The following is a 19,909-nucleotide window of genomic DNA, read 5'->3' on the forward strand; positions in this document are numbered from 1 at the left end:
CTAAATTTGTTTTCATAAAAATAAAAATTCATTGGTGTCATATGATGATAAAGGATAATTACCATAAAATAGATGCTATAAATTCAAATATTATTGGATTTTAAAAAGTTAAAATTTGAAAATAATATTAACATATAATTTTTTTTTAAGAAATATACCATAAGTTGTTAGAACCTTTTAGCTTAGTGATGTCGATAGTTCTTCTTTGAAGAGAATCAAGATTGGAACTCTCTTATTTATTATTGTAGCTATAGAATTAATAATAAAAAAAAGTCCATTAATTGAAAAGTCCAAATCTTTTGTACCACTTTTTGTATACTATTCTATGTTTCATCAATCACTATTTGTCATGTTTTTATTTTATTTTTCTTATAGAATAATTAACGTTTAAAATAGAAAGTAATTAGTAATTAGTAAAATATAGAGTGGTACATAAAAAGTGGTACATAAGATTTACATTCCCAATTAAATTTGTCAGGACTTGGAACCTAAATAGAAATGGGACAAGCCTTAACCATTTGAGATCACAGTATTTGTAATTTATTGCATTCTCTTTTTTCTTCTCTCACACCTTTAAAATACTAATGCACATAATAAATGTATGAGCTATGAAGTGGCTTTCTTTAAAGAAAGTCATTTATTTTTATGTACAATTTCTGAGAGAAAATTAAGAATTTAGGTAAAAAAACAAGAAGCAAAATAAAATCGTGGGGCTATGACCCATGGTCCCTCTGAAATCTGAATGCAATTGACCTATCACCCGACCTCCAATAACCACTTCCTTTCAGCAATTTCTCTTCAAATTTTTTTTTTCTTTTCAAAAAAAAAAATTATATATATTTTAAAATTTTTATTCCTTTGTGCAATATTAAAATATTTGAGTTCTCATTGCTTTATTTCCCACCCAAAAAAAGAAAAGAAACAAAACCACTTTAAGTGAGAGTGAGTGAGTGAGACTGAGAGAGAGAGAGAGAGAGAGAGGTTGAAGTTGAAGGGCTCCAATCCATTATACTACTCCTATCAAGTAAGTCTTCCTGAAATTTTGTTTCTTTGTTTTTGTTTGTTTTAAAGTTCAAATCTTTATGCTGTGTCAACTAAAAAAGAAGGGTCAAATTTTTAATACATACAAACTTTGATTTCTTTGTATAAACATTTCTTGAACTATTTCATACGCCTAGCTATCACCATTCTCCGTTTCTCAGGTATGTCTCAGATCTGAGCCACTTTGCTCAAACCCACTTTCATTTCTCTCCCTCACTCTCTCTACTCTAAATGTTGGTTTTTTTTTTTGGTTGTTATTTTGTTTGGTGTATTGTATATTTTTGTTTAACTGAGTGTTCATGTATGTAGGTATGTTTTACTTTGTGCAGATCTTCTACTGTTTCAGTGTTTCTGTGTGTTTATTCTATTCACATTAGTTTCATATGAGAGCTTGGTTTTTGGGCAGCTTGTGGATTTTCGTATTGTTTCTGTATTGGTTTGTGGGCACTGTGTTTCCTTGTGCTTATTGTAGTGGGTCTGTGGTGTTTATGAGGCTGTGTCTGATTTAGAATATTTGGTTTTGTGCAAAATGGTGAATTCGGGTGCATTGAGAATGAATGAAGGAACCAAGTTTTTTGCATTTATGCTTTATTGTAATTTGCCTTCAAGTGTTTAGTTTACTGGAATGTTTACTTTTTTTAGTGGAAATAAGATTAAAATTGTGGTTGCATCTTTGTTTTGAAATTTGAATTTCTATGCTGGGTGCTCTGATTGTGAGCTAGAGGAATTTATGTGAGTTTGTGTTATGGTCAAGAGTATATGATAGCTGCATGCTCACTGCTTAATTTATCTTTTAATTCATGATGATATGACATGGACAACAACCAAGAGAATGAATTCTTTTGGGGGTATTTGGAGAGTGGGAGGGGGGGTGAGATGGGAAGGGTTTCAGTAGCTGTGTATAGAGGTCTTGGTAATTTTTGCTCGGTAGTCCAGAGAGAATTTTTTAGTTTGGATGGTCTAAGTGCTTTTAGTGTGCAACAAAGAAATTGCTGTTTATTTCTGTTTGAATGATGTTTTGATTCTGTGTTATTTATAAGGACTTAGAGTGAGGTTATGTGGGCTCAAAAAAATTGGTTCAGATTGAAATTGGGAATCATGACTTAATCTTTGGTTTTCTTTATTTATTTATTTATTTTTTTTGGTTCAACATAAAGCTTATCCCATGTTTCTTTTCAGCTTGTATATATGTATTTTGAGCTTTAACTTGTTAAATCATACAGGGTTAGGAAAATAAGTTCAATTTCTTTGGTATAAGCCTTCTTGCAATGGGAAAGTCTCCAGGAAAGTGGATCAAGACCATACTTTTTGGGAAGAAACCATCCAAATCTAGCTTTCTAAAGGTACTTAGTTATTGCCTTTCAGTATTCCATTGCTGCTCACAGTTGTGATCTGACTCTTTCTCTCTCTGAATCCATGCATGTGTACATGATTTGATGTATCATGTTGGTTTACTGGTATGAAGGGAGCATGTGGAGCATTATAATTATTTGAATGACATATTTTTACATATTTTTGTACTTTTACAGTTGTACTGTTCCCTTTTCTTGAGATATTGATATCATCTTGTCATGTCAGAATACCATACTATCTAAATATCTCATGCCTCTAATGATTTATGCTCCATTAAATTATGTAAAAGGCATAATTATATAATGTGGCTTATAGCCCATCTGGAGGTTGAATTGGCTGATTATCGATGTTTTGCAACTATAGCCTCTTCCTGATTGTTGGATCAAAGTGTAGAAGTTTATGTGAGGTTAGCATTATGTCTAGGTATCATGTATCATAAATCTAATTCATGTAATACTTGAAATTTCAGTACATAATATGTTTTCACATATCTTTTGTCAATTGATGATTAGAAGATATAGATTTACCATTTTGCCTGTTGCTTGTTACTTGCTTACTGCTTATATTTAGTGGAAATTATGCACATGCCTTCAATTTGGTTTTTGATATACTCTGAGCAATGTTTGACTTGGGCCTGCACTAATTTGTGAATCTCATCTCATGTGAAGAAATCTACAACCAATAAAGAGGCAACCATTGCCTGTAAGGCAGTGTCTGGTGATTTGTCAGCGAATCCTTCTGTAGTTTCAGACGTGGCACTTCATACCTTGGACAGAATTGAAGAAAAATCAGAAATTGGAGTAACTGCCAACCTACCACATGATGCAGTTGTCTCAATGCCTGCAAAGCAAGGTGCACATACCGAAGGAACCATGGGTTTGGATTCAGCTGGCGGTGCTGAGATTACTAGGCAAGAACAAGCTGCTACAAAGGCACAGGCAGCTTTTAAAGGCTATTTGGTAACTTTTCTTGCATGAAATAAAAAGATATGTCATAATGGTTAATTACATGAACCAGAAATTTGAAGCTAATTCTGCGATCCTTTCTAGCATGTCTTTCCGGTTCTCTAATGCGTTGTATGCCACATCTTCTAGATACATGCATACCCTTATGGCAATGTGTTGGGGTTTTGACTACAGTCTCTTATAGTACTGTCTTATAATTGAAAGCATTCGTGGTTTTAAAGTACTCATGAAAGCCATTATGAGATAATATCTTGGTGAAACCATCTAAAAATTGATGCTATGGAGTACCAGTACATACTGCGAATGATTGTTTAAGCAATTAGCATTATTAATGATAGTCATAAAATGAAAATTGAGATAGAAATACATACATGTAAAAATTTTATGGTACATTGTGGGAAAAAAGCACTATATGCATGTGTGCACATTGATTTTTAATTTTCTAGTTAATCTTTTAGGGTTTTGGCTTGGGGGTGGGGAAGTATAGATATTGTGGAGGTGTCTGTATTTCTATTGTATGAGGGTCTTATTTCAGTTACTGACATGTATTCAGGTGGGATCACAAATTTTCCTCTTAATGTAAAGAAAAAGGATGTGTATGGATTACGAAACACTATATTTAGTGGGTTTTTTTTTTTTTTTTTTTTAAATTAATTATTTATGTGATTTGCTATTAGGAAATTTTGTACTTAGATAATTTTTGAACGAAAATTAAGTTCTCATTGGCTATCTGCGAAACACAGATTCATAAATTTTTCTTTCATTAAGTTAAATGTAAGGTTATCTCAATGTAATATGGATCTAATTTAAGTATAATATCTGTGAAGGCTCGCCGGGCATTTCGTGCTCTCAAGGGCATCATAAGGCTGCAAGCACTTATTCGTGGACACCTGGTTAGGAGACAAGCCGTTGCTACTTTGCACTGCATGCAGGGAATTGTTAAGTTACAGGCACGCATTCGTGGTCGAAAAGTCAGACTTTCTGTTTGTGGGCTTGAAGTGCAGAAAGGATGCAGTGTGGTAAGTTTTCAAGTAACACCTAAATTGGTTTTATTTAATCTGTAACTGGTCTTTCTGAATATCTATATGATGTGGAAAAAAGAATCTTGTAATTTTTCTGTTATACCCAATATTGGGAGTTCTTTATGCACTGTGTTTATACAAATCATTTAAACTTAATTAAGCCTTAATCCCAAGTAAGTGGGGTTGGCTATATGGATCATTTTTTGCTGTTTAGCCCTATATAAAACCTTGTGAGTTATGTTCATCATATAGAAGAAATTCTAAAATTACATTTCTTGGGGCCTCTGGTATATTATGGATTACCCTTTTGCACTAAATCCATATCCTGTTCATCTTTGAGGTATTCGCACTTATTAAGTAATTGCAGGAATATAAACCAGCTCTGCTCAAATCTTTTAAACAATATTAATCGGGTTTGGCTACCCAAAAGGTTGTCATCACTTGTTAACCATTTGCTATTGTATCTTATATCACAGCATCAACCATTTGCTATTCTCATTGTCCTTAACAGTGCTTTCAAAATTGAACCACAATGATCTCTAGATGGTTTGATCTAATTGCAGATGAGTGAAATGACCTTGCTTGCTTTTTGTCTTGTTGTCCTGATTTAATACCTGCCCCAAAAAGTCCTTGATTGATGCTAATTTGAGTTTTCAGATTTGAATGAATGTCATGTGTGTCACTCATCTATTCATCATCCAAATTTAATACATGCTTCCTTATAGACTTTCTATTCCTTGACTGTCAGCATTTATCTCAAGAATGTGATGTCATAATGCTTTTCAGTTCCTTTTACTTTTTGTTCTTTTTTCCTTTTCACTGTTGAGGTATTGATTTACTTGGATAAGCTCATTTCTTTTTGAGCTTATTACATTTTCTAGGTAGCTCTAAATGTGGTAATATCTTGTGCATCTTATTCTGTCTTTGTAATATCTCCTTCCCTTTACCAGGATGTTGCACGGGTTGAGCCAGTTGGATTACATACAACCAGTAGGCCAGAAAAGCTGTCAACAAATGCTTTTATTTGTAAGGTATATAAGCATATGGTTTTTTTAGATACATCAAAACTTTCATGGTTTTAACGATTAGTATATCATTTGCAATTGAGAAAAAAAAATGTTCTGAATTTTAGAATCATCTTCTGTATAAGATTAATCCACTGACTAGTCAGCCATTTCACTACAGTTATGTGTGCAAAAGGTAGTATAGACTGTAGTATGGGTGCAATAATTGGGGAAATTAAGTAGCCATAGCATTGTTATCATTAACCTTCTCAATATAGAGTGACCCATGTAACACTGTGGTTTACTTACCAGATAAGGCTCAAGCTGCAGAACTTGAGTGGCCTCTATAATCTACATTTTAAATGATTCATATAAGAAAAGAAAACTATATGAAATTGAAACAAAGTGACAAAGCAAGTAAGATATTAGGATATTATATATCTAGTCTTTTATTTTTATTACAGCATGTAATATAGGAGTTGATGGCTTTCAATGTTGCTCATTATATAGCTTCTTGCTTCATTGCCAACTGCTATGCCCTTGAGCCTCCACTATGACCCAGTTGAACCAAATTCAGCTTGGGATTGGCTAGAACGCTGGACATCATCTCAATTTTGGGGACCACTTTCACAGCCAAAATGTGTTCCCGATGCTAAATCTCATAGACAGCAAGACAGCATTCAAACAGGGGAAACTCAATCAAGCAGGGCAAAACGAGGTGTGCGCAAGGTCCCAACTGTAAATGTTGAAAATAATTCACTGCATCCCACATCTGAGTGTGAAAAGCCTAGACGCTACCTCAGGAAAGCTATGACCCATCAAGCAGAACCAGTGCATGAACAGACTCCAGATGAACTTGAGAGGGTGAAACGGAATTTGAGGAAAGTTGCTGTATCCAACTCAGTGACTCCTGATCGGTCAGAAGCTATGACTGAGAAGCCAAAGTTAAATATGCGAAAGGTGTCAAACTCCACAGTATCTGATGCTCCTCAGAAGGGTAGCAATAATTCCTCTGAAAAAGTAAATGACCCAATAGTAGAAATACCTCCAAAACCATTGGCATTGGAGGAGACAATTGATATGATGCATGATGATCACCCTACTGGTGAGCGACTTCCTTTAGAAACTGTTGAAAAAATTGATAAGATTCCAGTGGTGAATGAGGAGCTAAATACAAAGGAGGATCACACTAGCAAGGAGAACCAGAAAAGCCGGAGAAGATCTTTCCCAGCAAAGCAGGAATACCCAGAGAATGTTTCACAGAATACTCCAACCCTGCCAAAGTATATGCAAGCAACTGAATCTGCCAAGGCAAAACTTAGAGCACAAGGATCCCCGAGGTTTGGTCAAGATGAAATGGAAAATGGTTTCATCAGGCGGCATTCTTTGCCAGCTTCCACTAATGGTAAATTGAGCTCAATGTCACCACGGGTGCAAAGGTTAGCTCCATCAAATGGCAAAGGAGGGGGCAAAAGTGACAGATCACTATCATCCTTTAAAGATGGTGAGGGTAAGAACCTTGAACAGATATGCAGTTTTTTGTACTTTTGTTATCAGCTGGTTGTAATGTACTTGATTTTTTTAAATACATTTTTGTTCTACACCTGTTGTATCCATCTGATATTAAGCATGTTGCTTATATCTCATCATCTTGTTTCTAAGATTGTTTCAAGGGCTGCGAGAAATTGTGTTACTTATCTCTTGAACTTCCAAATGTTTCTTAAGTTGGTCATGTAAGATGTAAGCCAACACAATAGCCTTCTATCAAATGCATAAAAAATGATTTCCATTCTCATGTGTACTTTCTTCTTCTTGCATGTTGGCATAAAAGTCAGACCATTCTTTCTATTTCTGTGTCACTCAATTTGTAGTTTATATATATTAGTTTCCAAAAAATCTTCAGTTGTGTACTGTTGATGCTGTTTCTGGAATTTTGTTCCAAATGATTTAACCATTTGGTGGATTTAAATTTCAGATAAGGTGGCCCGGCCAGGGTGGAGAAGGTGAGTTTGGTGCCATCTGCTTTGAGAATTCAGATATTAGAAAGGTATGTGGAAAAACAGGGGTGTGGTGTACCTGGAGTCTTAACCTTAGTTCTTTGTGTTTTGTGTGCTAAATTCAATGTATAGTCATGGACTTGCACTTCAGCATAATTGTCGGTTGAAATTAGCATCAATGTTTCTCTGCTCCACCATAGAATTCTCAGATGTAAGAAATCTTAACTATGCTTAACCCAGAATCTATGAAATTTAATATTTAGCTTGTTTACTTTATTGATTTATATTTTGTTGGTTATTTGATTGACAAAGCGCGGTATCTTTTGATATACTGCATTGGATATCAAGGAACGGATGCCATGAAATATCCTTAGTCTAAATGTTTTACCCCCAACTCCATTTTTACTGCATGCCTTGTAAAATTCTCTCTTTTTCCTTGACTGTAAAATTTATTTTCCAAAAAATTCATCTTTACATATTTTAAAGGCCAAAAAGCAAAAACACCCCTTGGAGTTTGGTTCAATTGCAAAAACACCTCTTGAAGTTTCAATTATTCCTTATAACTCTTTGAGGTTTCCATATCCCCCAAATTGACCTTGGACTAACTCCCGTAAGCTCTTATGGTTGGAAAAATAGCGTGACAATTGCTTGTCCACATTAAGAAGACTTACCAATTGATTCACGTTACTAGTCACATGTTGGTCATATGATTTTCCGTCTATAAGGTCAAACGAAAATTAATCAGAGGTCAATTTGATGGATATGGAAACCTTAGATTGTTTTTGCAACTAATCCAAATCCAAGGGGTGTTTTTGCATTTAGGCCTCTTTAAAACCACTAAGTTTCTCAATATAGTAAATTTGTTACCATGAAGCTTGACAAGCAAAATGGGCTCAAATTAAAATCTATAAAAATATGAGCTTGGTGCTGAGCCAATCTGATGCATAAAGTCAAGATCCTTTTTTCTGACCTAGTGATTTAACACTAGTCTGAGTATTTCATAATTGATCTAGGACAGATTAGGAAAGGTCAGGATTATAAGAAAGTTAACGGAGAAAGCTGATAATAGGAACTGGGAGGTTCAGGCCTTTGTCCATCATAAGTCTAAGAAAACATGTCATATCTTTTTGAACTTTGTTATTGTCCATAGACATCAATGGTGCAACAGAAATTAATTCATAAATGCAATTTCTCCCCATCGCTGTGGGGAAGAAAGCAGCATTTATTACAAACTTACAATAGAGTGAGGTTCCAGAGTATGGTTTTGATTAATATATCAAAAAGTTACCTTGTAACCATTTACAAGATAAATGCATCCATTGCTTACAAATATAAATGGTGGCACCCATGTCATTTGACGACTTAATTTTCCCCATCTTGGTATAATGTAGGACAGAATGTGGGGATTTTTTGTTTCACTATCTCAAGGATGCAGTACAAATTTCAAAACCCTATCAAGTTTTTTAAGTATTTGAAATGTCTTTATTTGGAGCGGAAGATTTCAATTTTCAGACGAACATTCGGGATTGAGTTTCATTCATGTGATAGGGTTTGATGTGGAATATTTTCAGATGAAAATTTGAGATTGAGTTTCAATCATGTGATGGCCTGATGGTGGTTTGACGTGGAACATAACGTAGTTATCAATTTTTATCACTTATTTATTTTTGATATTTTATGTAATTTTAGGATTAAGTAATTTATGATTTTATTTTCTCTATTTTAGGTGTTTTTAAGCCGTTTCTAGTCTAAGTAGTCTTATTATGATAATGTATCCAATAGAATTTGTTTATGATTTTTTTTAAAAAAATTAGAAAATAAGTTTTCTTGGAGCTGTTAAATAGGTTGATAATCTTTATAAATGAAATGGATAGTCTGCAATCAATAAAATTAACTTTTCTTTAGGATGCCATATTAGTGAAAAACAATCCTCTTCTTTAGGAGACTGTACTTTTCTATAAAGGGAATCTGAACTTTGAACTATGCAATCTCATTTTCTGGAATAGATTGATTTTACATTTTTACTTGGGACTCCGAGTGCTAGCAACTCTTTATTGTTTAGGCCTTGAGGGCGACATTTATGTCTTTGATGGTTTGATACTTTTGTAGTAGTCTCAGTGTCTGACAAGCATTTCATTTAAGAATATACAAGTTGTAATATTGCCATCAAGCGGGGCGAAGCGGGAAGGGGTGGGGCAAAATTGCCATCCCTATATACAACTACATCTACCATATGATTATTGATGTAAAATATTTTTGTCCAGTTGTGTTCTTGAGATCAGACCAGGCTTTGTGTCTTGAGAGGATATAATGAATTTTTATTTAATGTTTTTCTCTGGCAATGAAACAAGACTACCAACTTGCTTTATTTACTTTTTATAAAAACTTAACACTACCCCACTTGGATCTACTAGCATAAACTAATACGTTAATGTAGAGTGTCATGTGCTGCTTATTAGATGATCAAGCTAGTATTTATATCAGCTTGAGCAGCTTGGTTTTACCTAAAAATATGTTTTCTTCCACGCATCAAATAAGGACTTTAAAGTTCAAACATCTTTTGAATTAAAATCTACAAACTTGGGAACCACATATAGACCTGTCGCCTCTTAGGTTGTGTCCATGACCCTAACTCTTGAGAAGCTGATAAGAAATAGTCTTAACCACTTGTGACAACGAGACACCATTGGTTAATTAATGCAAAATGGCAATGAATTCAGTATTATAAATTCATAATGGCTCAAACCATATGAGACTGGTACACTTTTTCGATAATTTGATAGTTGGAGTAGAGGATATTTGAATCTTGAATGTCTTTGTCGGATACATTTGGAGGTGCAAATTGAGTTACAAAGTTCTTAGCATATGAAACAAGTTCTTATAATATAATGTCAAGTTGTCAACTTCTATACATCGTGCCCTAGAAGAAAAGAGAAAAAATAAAATTTCTCACAAGTAGGTTGCCCTGTGTTAAATAGACCAAGGAATTAGGAATCCGATCCATATCCTACTAATAGCTTTGGAAAAAAAAAAAAAAAAAATTCCAAGGTAGCCAGCTAGTTTGTAATCTATTCCACGAAAGAAAGAATTCAGTAAAGATCAGAATTGCAAAACTGCAATCTTTGGCATATTCTCAATCAAAAGTCAAGATTGCATTCAATACTATGACTAAACTTTATTATCCTGGCAATAATTTACGTGCAAGATTCACATTATTGGATCAAATTTTAAGGATGTTATTGATTTAAGCTTCAAGTTGACTTTCCCTTCAAATCAGCTTTTAATGCTACCTCATGCACCACGAATTATCTTTTATTATCAATCGCTACAAATCATCATTAGGATTGCGGAGTAATTCTACGGTACCCCCAAAAAAAAAGGGGGCTACGGTACCCACTAGTAGGTAACCTGTTACATCAGGTTACTTTTTTTTCATATTTGACGGTTCCATCTTCACATTGTGCAGTTCCAATATCACATGTGACAGTTCTTTTCTCACATTTGGTGGTTCCCTTACTTTTTTCTCACATTTGTCGGTTTCATCCTCACATTATGTAGTTCCAACATCACATGTAACAGTTCTTTTCTCATATTTGGTGGTTCCCTTACTTTTTTTTCTCACATTTGATAGTTCTATCCTCACATTGTGTAGTTCCAATATCACATATGACAGTTCTTTTGTCACATTAGGTGGTTCCCTTACTTTTTTCTCACATTTGACGATTTCATCCTCATATTGTGCAGTTCCAATATCACATGTGACAGTTCTTGTTTCACATTTGATAGTTCCCTTACTTTTTTTTACTCACATTTAACGGTTTCATCCTCACATTGTGCAGTTCCAACATCACATATGACAGTTCTTGTTTCACATTTGATAGTTCCCTTACTTTTTTTTTTCTCATATTTAACGATTCCATCCTCACATTGTGCAGTTCCAACATCACATGTGACAGTTCTTTTTTCATATTTGGTAGTTCCCTTACTTTTTTTTTTCTCACTTGACGGTTCCATCCTCACATTGTGCAGTTCCAACATCACATATGACAGTTCTTTTGTCACATTAGGTGGTTCCCTTACTTTTTTCTCACATTTGACGATTTCATCCTCATATTGTGCAGTTCCAATATCACATGTGACAGTTCTTTTTTCACATTTGGTAGTTCCCTTACTTTTTTTTTTTCTCACTTGACGGTTCCATCCTCACATTGTGCAGTTCCAATATCACATATGACAGTTCTTTTGTCACATTAGGTGGTTCCCTTACTTTTTTCTCACATTTGACGATTTCATCCTCATATTGTGCAGTTCCAATATCACATGTGACAGTTCTTGTTTCACATTTGATAATTCCCTTTCCTTTTTTTTTTCTCACATTTAACGGTTCCATCCTCACATTGTGCAGTTCCAACATCACATGTGACAGTTCTTTTTTCACATTTGGTAGTTCCCTTACTTTTTTTTTTCTCACTTGACGGTTCCATCCTCACATTGTGCAGTTCCAACATCACATATGACAGTTCTTTTGTCACATTAGGTGGTTCCCTTACCCTTTTCTCACATTGTGTAGTTCCTCACATTGTGCGGTTCTAACATCACATATGACAGTTCTTTTATCACATTAGGTGATTCCCTTACTTTTTTCTCATATTTAATGGTTCCATTCTCACATTGTGCAGTTCCAACATCACATGTGACAGTTCTTTTCTCACATTTGGTGATTCCCTTACTTTTTTCTCACATTTGACGGTTCCATCTTCACATTGTGCAGTTTCAACATCACATATGATATTTTTTTCTCACATTTGGTGGTTCCATTACTTTTTTTTCTCACATTTGACAATCTCATCCTCACATCGTATGGTTCCAACATCACATATGACAATTCTTTTGTCACATTGGGTGGTTCTCTTACTTTTTTCTCATACTTGACGGTTTTATCCTCACATTGTGCAGTTCCAACATCACATGTGACAGTTCTTTCTCACGTTGGGTGGTTCTCTTATTTTTTTCTCACATTTGACGATTTCATCCTCACATTGTGCAGTTCCAACATCACATATAACAGTTATTTTCTCACATTTTATAGTTCCTTTACTTTTTTTTCACATTTGTCGGTTTTATCCTTACATTGTGTGGTTCCAATATCAAATGTGATAGTTCTTTTCTCACATTTGGTGGTTCCCTCACTTTTTTTTCTCACATTTGACGGTTCTATTCTCACATTGTGCAGTTCCAATATCACATATGACAGTTCTTTTGTCACATTGGGTGGTTCCCCTTACCTTTTTCTCACACTTGACAGTTCCATCCTCACATTGTGCAATTCCAACATCACATGTGACTATACTTTTGTCACATTCAGCGGTTCCTTTATTTTTTCTCATATTTTACGGTTCCATTCTCACATTGTACAGTTCTAATATCATATGTGATTGTTCTTTTGTCATATTTGGTGGTTCCTTTACTTTTTTCTCACATTTGATTGTCACATTCGGCAGTACCAACATCACATTTGATAGTACTTTTGTCACATTTAGTGGTCCTCTTTTTTTTTCTCACATTTGATAATTTCATCGTCACATTGGGTAGTACCAATATCACATCTAATCGTACTTTTAGATTTGGGCTCACCACTAAAGTCACTTTTTTACTTACTTATTATATGTATGTTTCTAGCAAAAAATGATTGATGAAGATGGCAATCCCACATTGAAATGGTTTAAAAATATATATAGGGGACAATGACAAGTATATGTCAAAATTGATGTTTTGTGAACAGGTAATTTTACTCATGCAAATACACTTGTGTATTTTACACTAACACATGCTAATACATTGTTTATTTTTATTTTTCACGTTAAGTAGTACCAACATCATTCTTGACTATACTTTTGCCACATTTGGTTATAACCTTGTTTTTTTCTCACATTCAACAGTTCCATTGTCACAATGGGCATTACCAACTTCAAATGTAAGCGCACTTTTGCACATTCGATAGTTCTTTCTTTCTTTTTTTTTCCTCACCGATTACCATAATACCTCTAAAACCTAAAAATGACTGAATCACCCTAACACTTAAAAAAAAATTACCAAAATTACCATAAAACCTAAAAAATAACTGAAATACCATTAGAACAAAAAAAAAAATTGATTGAATGACCTTGAAACTTTAAAAATGACCAAAATAACGATGAAACCTAAAAAATGACCAAAATACCCTTAGGACAAAAAAATGACCACATGGCCTTGAAACTTAAAAAATGACCGAAATTACCATAAAACCTAAAAAATGACTAAAATAATCACGAAACCTAAAATATGACCAAAATACCCTTAGAAGAGAAAATCACGGTAATGCCCCCTATACCTAGAGAATATCTTAAAATACCCTTAGAAACTTAAAAATGACCGAAATAACCATACTACATAAAAAATGACCGAAATAACCCCAAAAACCTTAAAAAGGACCAAAATTCCCTCACAACCTAAAAAATGACCAGAATTCCCCCAATTCCCTCTAAAATTATCAAAATTCCCTCAGAACCTAAATGATCAAAATATCTTTAGAACCTAAAAACTGACCGTAATACCCCCGTAACCTAAGAATGACCAAAAGACCCCTGAACTAATGAATATATATATTTTTATATTGTTTCTATTTAGATATTTTGTATGTAAAGATATTAAACGTAACAAACTATAATTGAGCTAAATGATCCCATGTACTTATCCTTATTCAATTTAGGAGATACTATTGAACCAATTTGTTATATTATTTTGTTTTGTATTTAGTATAATTTCATGGATAGTGATAGTGAATTGATATTGTATATGTAGTGTCTAGTAGCACTACTGTAATTCATCATTCATGTGTGTAAGCACGAGTTACATACTAGTAATTATTAAAAATAACATTATGGACAAATTATTTAGGAGAAATGGTGAATAGCTTCTCCTTGAACCATGTTTTCAATATAGGATTTTACAAAAAATCTAATGTACAATTATAGGTTTCCAGGCTCTCGGCCTTGGATAGAGCTCAAGGTGAGTTCTAGCTATGGAGGATTGCGAGAGACAGTTTTAGAGATAGAGAGGAGATGGTTGCATCTTACTCTCTCCACATTACCATTTCACTTGCATCTTTTTATGAAGTGAGCTTAAAAATCAAATCTTGTTTTATGCTAAAATATCAAAACACAATTTCAAAGTAAAATACAAAATTTCAAATTTTGTACTAAACTTATTTATCCAAAATACGACTTTAAAGTGAATGCATTTACACAAAAATTATGTTTTCAAAATACAATTTTAGCACAAAATGTGATATTATTGAAATCGTTTCCAAATGTACATTATGTCCCGTTATCTCTTGACACATTGGCAGAATCTTAAGTTAAATCATGGTTTCAAACAAGGCAATTCTCATATATATTTTTTCACAACATTATTTTTAATAAATATTACTTCTTATGTAATAATTGAAGAAATATTACTTCTTATATACTATTTAAAAAATTAATTTTATGTAAAAGAGGCAAAAAAATAAATTTACACATTATTACATTTACTACATTCTCATTTTTCTTCTCAACTAAACAAAAGTTTAAATGTCATAATACTTCTCTCTTTTCACTGAGAAAATTTTGTTTTCAATTAGATTCCACCCCCCCTGGCTACCCCAAAAAAATATAATTCCACATACATCCAACAAAGAAAAGAAGAAGACCCATCAACAAAAAAAGAAAAAAAAAAAGAAAAGAAAAAAAAAGAAAAAGAAAAGAAGAAGAGCTATGACACCTAATTACACATACATCCAACAAAGAAAAGAAGAAAAGCTATGGCTATTCAGCTACAGTAAGGGGGCAGGCTCCAGCTGCTGTCTTAGCTAAAGCATTGACACCAATAGTAATAGATTGAGAGAAAAACTGAGGGAAAATTGTCTCAACTTGCTCCTTTTCTTTATTTAGGTATACATAGTCCTATTCTCAAAAAAAAAAAGGTATACACAGTCCTGTCAGTCACTTTCACCATGTGAAAAGTATCTTTGAGCATCAAATGGTTGCTTCCAGGAGTTTGTATCAGGTAACTCAAAAGCAGTTCCTCCATTCATGGGTGCAAATGCTGCGATAAAAAAGAACATGAACATCATACGAAAAACATCACAATTCCTAAAGATTAATTCAAAAAGAAAATGTGCAAAATGAGCAAAGGTCCATTCATCTCGCATGCTTTTAATCGACACATTTTAACAAATTCATTCCTCTTCATTTTACAAACCATTTGAATCCATATTGTCTTTAATGGCAGCTATTATGGGTCTATACCCTGAAAGTTAGGAGACGTGTTAGATCAATGTCAAGATTTCATGAACATGTAGTTTCAATATTTAGTAATTCACTAACTTTTTTAAGTGGCAGTGAGCCTTATTGCAGCAATTTTGCCAAATGAAATCATGACTAACTATCCTATTTTTTTGTTCTTTTGAATGAATTAAGAGCTATTTGTTTCTTTCTTCTCATACAAGGGTGTTTCAAACCAATAGCAAACCACTAACCAAAAAAAAATGCATGCTTCTCAATTATTTTTGATATGTAATAAAAATTTATTAAAAAGTGACTACGTCATGCAAAGAAAGGCAAGAAGTAGCCTGAGGAATTACAAAAAATACAAAAGATTATGTACAAAAAGATAGACTCAATAGCATTAGAATTGACTCTCTATTTGTGAGTCCCCAACAAAATAAGCTAGAAGCTAGTTCCTTGTACTCTCCATATCCTCAAACATTAGCCTATCTCACTCTCGCCAAATAACATCAAACATAACGGAACCAAATTCCAAATATCCAACGAATATGATAAGAGAGGATTTTTTTTTTTGGGGGGGGGGGTGTTCAATGTTTGCGGCCCACAAATGAAAACAGAAATAGAAAATAAAGATAAATCTATATATCTATAAGCTATAAAAATAGTCTCTTATTGGATCCATTTACTAGAGGTAAAAAAGCCAACTTTCTTCCAATACTTCAGAGAGATTGGGAAACAAATTCAATTACTATAGGCAAGTAGGACCAAGGCTAGATGGACTGCTCTAAAAGCACATATCCATAACTACTCACACAAAATAAAACTAGCTAGCAATTTGATTGCCCAGCAGAATAAAATGATGGTTCCGGAAAAACCAAACTGCAATGTTTAAGCCATTTTGCCCATCAACCTTCATCAGGACCTCAATCCCTAACTAGATAATAATACTAGAAAATGCAATAGACATAAAATTTCACAATAATATTTTAGTTGCTCAAAATCTCAGACAAAAAACTCATACATTAAAATACACAACTCACACAGACATTTCATCAAACAATTTCTTAACAAAGCTAAATTGACTCAGTTCACCAAACCTCACATATAATTCAAGTTAATGGAAAGAACTCAGAAGCCTAATCCAAACCCAAATTGTTTAATATAAAAGCAATATGTTCTCTACCATTAAATATAGAATTCTTAACATAGCAACCAAAGACCTTTAGTTTCAGCTTTCAGGCAGTTTCACAAGACTACAAGTTCATGTTTCACATTCCAAGTCCTATTTAGTGCACAAATTTTCTTTTTGCAAATGACATAGATACTATTTTCAAGATTTATTAAAAATACCCAGTGTACATTTCTTCTACATTTACAATTTAACATACACATTCATAACCAGAGGCACATCAGTGAACTTCTAAATAGTGATAATTATACCAAGGCCATGGTTCTTGTACTGCAAAATTGAAGTATGAATTTTAACAACTTACCCTATTCTCAGGAAAGGATTTTGAGAAGCAAAATACTCTCCTCTTAAACACACTTGATGGCTTCCCATTTTTAACACTTGAATCATGTTGTGTCTTCTTCGACCCTTTCTTTTTATACATCAATTGACCATTACCTTTACCATTTATAACAGGAAGTTGACTTTGCTCAGAAAATTTTGAAGTTGCTTTAAGAGAACTATCTCTGTTCATGTTGATTTCTAACCTCTCTTCTTTGTTTTTCTTCAATGGGAAATTTTCACATGGGTTTCCATTGGGGAAAAATTGAAGCAAGTGGCTTGATTTGCAATTCTAATCTGCCTATTACGAAATTTCAATTCAGATTTCACAACATTACTAACGCTTGTGTTCCAAAATTCCAAAAAAAAAAAAAAAAAAAAAAACCAATCAAATAGGCCCAAATCTTGACGATAAATTTAGGGAAAAGGGAGAAGGGATGAAGAAAAAACCTATCCTACTCTCACTTTCACTTGAAATAAATCATTAAACCCATCATTCAAAAACCCAAATCTTGCCGATAAATTCAAGGAAAATGTATGAAGAATAGTTACTTGAGATTTGTATGAAGACGAGGTGAAGATCGGCCAAGAACGATGAGAAGGAGCAGAATTAAAAGAACGCAGCAGAGAAGTAAAGAGAGAGAAAAGAAACGTCTCTTTTTTTTTTTTTTTTTCCTGTGATTGATTTTATATGTTACCTGCTTGACTGGTAACTAGTAATTCATTAAAATCACATAAATGGCTAGGATCAAAACAAGTGAAATCAATGGTTAGATTTATAAGTGGGTACCGTACCCACAAAAAAAAAAAAAAAAGATGGGTATGGTAGAATGACCCATCCTGAAGTTTCCAGTGGAGAGATGGAACTGCTGAAGAGAATAGACAGCGCACAATTATAAAGTAATGTGTTTCCCTTTAGTACTTCTTTTAGGTACTATTTATCTATTTTATCATGTTATTTATCTCATTTGATGCCTTTTTTGCTATACCATATGATAAAAAATATTCGAAGGTTATTACAGTTGTATGTTTTTTTGTAATTCTTTTTAGCAAGTCAATGTAGTTAAGTTTTGTGATAGCTAATATGCAAGAATAGAAAACACGCAATCCTATTATGTAATTCTCAACTTAAATTACAAAAGGTATCCATCCATGACTAGAGTAACCAACAAAAGCGCAATTGGAATTTGATTTTGCACACCAACTTAGAGTCCCATTGAGAATCTCATTTAGAACCTATAGTTTATCATTATAGCATTACAAAAAAAAGTATAGACACATACTCTCTTAGAGAGAGAACATCACGGTCAGAATCATTAGAACATTTCTCCCTGCATTCTCTCAATTTTGCTTTTTTTTTTTTTTAAATTTTTTTTTTTTTATTTTGCAGATCATTAAACCCATTGGTCAAAATCTATTATTGATTAAATTATATGAAATTTTTATGCTTTTTTAGACAGTGCAATTGGTATGGATGCTTGACTTTTATACTCAACTTTAATGGCTACATAATAATGATTTTTAGCTATTTAAGTTTAATACCTCTATTTATCCTAGCTAGGGACAAATGATTTATTATTTGGATAGAGAGCAAAAGGCTGATTCAAAGAGCTACAAAGATAGGGTAGCAACAAATCAGTAATTGACTTAAAAATTGGCATGCATAATTGATAGGGGAGCAGAAAATTAGTCAACTCTGGTTCGTCCAAAGGTGTCGTCCAGAGCCAATTGAGCAAGTTCGACCAAGAATCACCCTGGAAGAAGTAAATGTGTTCATGGACAATAATACTACTCTTGATCAGTGAAGTCTCCCATGGACGATAAAGTCGTCCATGAAGGTCGTCCATGGACGACCTTCAGATGTCCATGGACGACCAAATAGTCCTCCACTAGACAGACGAATACGCAACACTTGGAAGATTTTCGACTCTCTGTAGCGATTGTTAAACCCATAAATATCGCCATAAATCCATCAAATAAGTTAACTTTCGTTAACGGTTACAATTTTAATAGCCGTTGAGGAAGTTAACTCCGGACTCGTTGGCTTCCACAAATCTTGGGGAGATTATTTGGACAAATAACCGTCCCTAGGATCCCTATATAAAGGACCGGTCTGAACCCGAGAGAGGTAAGAACTTTTCTAAGACACTACTCCCAAATACTTGGAACTCCCTTCTCTGCGAGGCTAACTTATTCATCGGAGGGGGTTTGGCCGGTCTTCTCCGGTCTCCTCTTTGACTGTGTTTGTTTCTTGTAGGCCTTCAACCACTTCAGTAGCCCACCGAAGCCAGATCATCCACCTTACTGATTCGGAGCTATATCAGTTGGCGCCGTCTGTGGGAAGAGATTGTTTTGCAACTTTCTTTTCCGCGACAAAGGGTTAGGATGGTCAGGACCAAATCGAGGGCTACTAGCCCAGGCCGTTAAGGAAGTAGAGGCGCTTCAAGTGATCCCCAGCGTGATCGCCAATCTGCACCAGTCATGCAGACATTGTTTGTTCAGCATGTGCAATCTATGGCGGCTGCAATGGCGGAGTTGACTCGCCAAAACCAAGAGTTAAGAATGGAGATCAATCAAAGAAGACAGACACATGAGGAACGTGAAGGAGGAGGACAAACACAAGGTCATGGCGATAGAGAAAAATCCTGAGATTGGAAGTCAATTAAGAGGCACCATTTCACGGACGGTACCACACTTGAAAGAAGAAATGG

The 19,909-nt window shown here is 34.0% G+C and overlaps 1 protein-coding gene and 1 long non-coding RNA gene across 5 annotated transcripts; one reads left to right on the forward strand and one right to left on the reverse strand.

The window, feature by feature from the left end:
• The first annotated feature begins 917 nt into the window (after positions 1 to 917).
• Positions 918 to 7,666, forward strand: LOC115976829 (protein IQ-DOMAIN 31-like). Of its 4 annotated transcripts, XM_031098331.1 has the most exons (8): positions 926 to 1,024; positions 1,179 to 1,202; positions 2,265 to 2,384; positions 3,063 to 3,353; positions 4,187 to 4,378; positions 5,332 to 5,412; positions 5,896 to 6,895; positions 7,361 to 7,664. In XM_031098331.1, exons 3-8 carry the CDS (start codon positions 2,310 to 2,312, stop codon positions 7,390 to 7,392), a joined length of 1,671 nt encoding a protein of 556 aa, XP_030954191.1. In that variant the 5' UTR covers positions 926 to 1,024; positions 1,179 to 1,202; positions 2,265 to 2,309; the 3' UTR covers positions 7,393 to 7,664. The 4 variants fall into 4 exon arrangements, with proteins under 4 accessions (XP_030954192.1, XP_030954189.1, XP_030954191.1 ...); XM_031098332.1 differs by lacking the exon at positions 1,179 to 1,202 and having other exon boundaries at positions 918 to 1,024; positions 5,896 to 6,889; positions 7,361 to 7,666; XM_031098329.1 differs by lacking the exon at positions 1,179 to 1,202 and having other exon boundaries at positions 918 to 1,024.
• A 7,708-nt stretch (positions 7,667 to 15,374) lies between these two features.
• On the reverse strand, positions 15,375 to 17,840 carry LOC115978344. The gene is made up of 3 exons (XR_004088684.1): positions 17,751 to 17,840; positions 17,182 to 17,499; positions 15,375 to 15,506 (listed from the first exon to the last, which is right to left on the reverse strand). It is a non-coding gene; the product is annotated as an uncharacterized LOC115978344 (long non-coding RNA).
• Positions 17,841 to 19,909: the final 2,069 nt, after the last annotated feature.

This window comes from Quercus lobata, chromosome 2, assembly GCF_001633185.2.
Source record: "Quercus lobata isolate SW786 chromosome 2, ValleyOak3.0 Primary Assembly, whole genome shotgun sequence".
NCBI classification, from domain to species: Eukaryota; Viridiplantae; Streptophyta; class Magnoliopsida; order Fagales; family Fagaceae; genus Quercus; species Quercus lobata.

Coding starts and splice junctions, on each gene's coding strand:
- LOC115976829 (XM_031098329.1), top strand. CDS start 2,310: ATGGGAAAGTCTCCAGGAAAGTGGATCAAGACCATACTTTTTGGGAAG. Junction 2,385..3,062: donor CCAAATCTAGCTTTCTAAAG/GTACTTAGTTAT, acceptor TCTCATGTGAAG/AAATCTACAACCAATAAAGA. Junction 6,896..7,360: donor ATCCTTTAAAGATGGTGAGG/GTAAGAACCTTG, acceptor TTTAAATTTCAG/ATAAGGTGGCCCGGCCAGGG.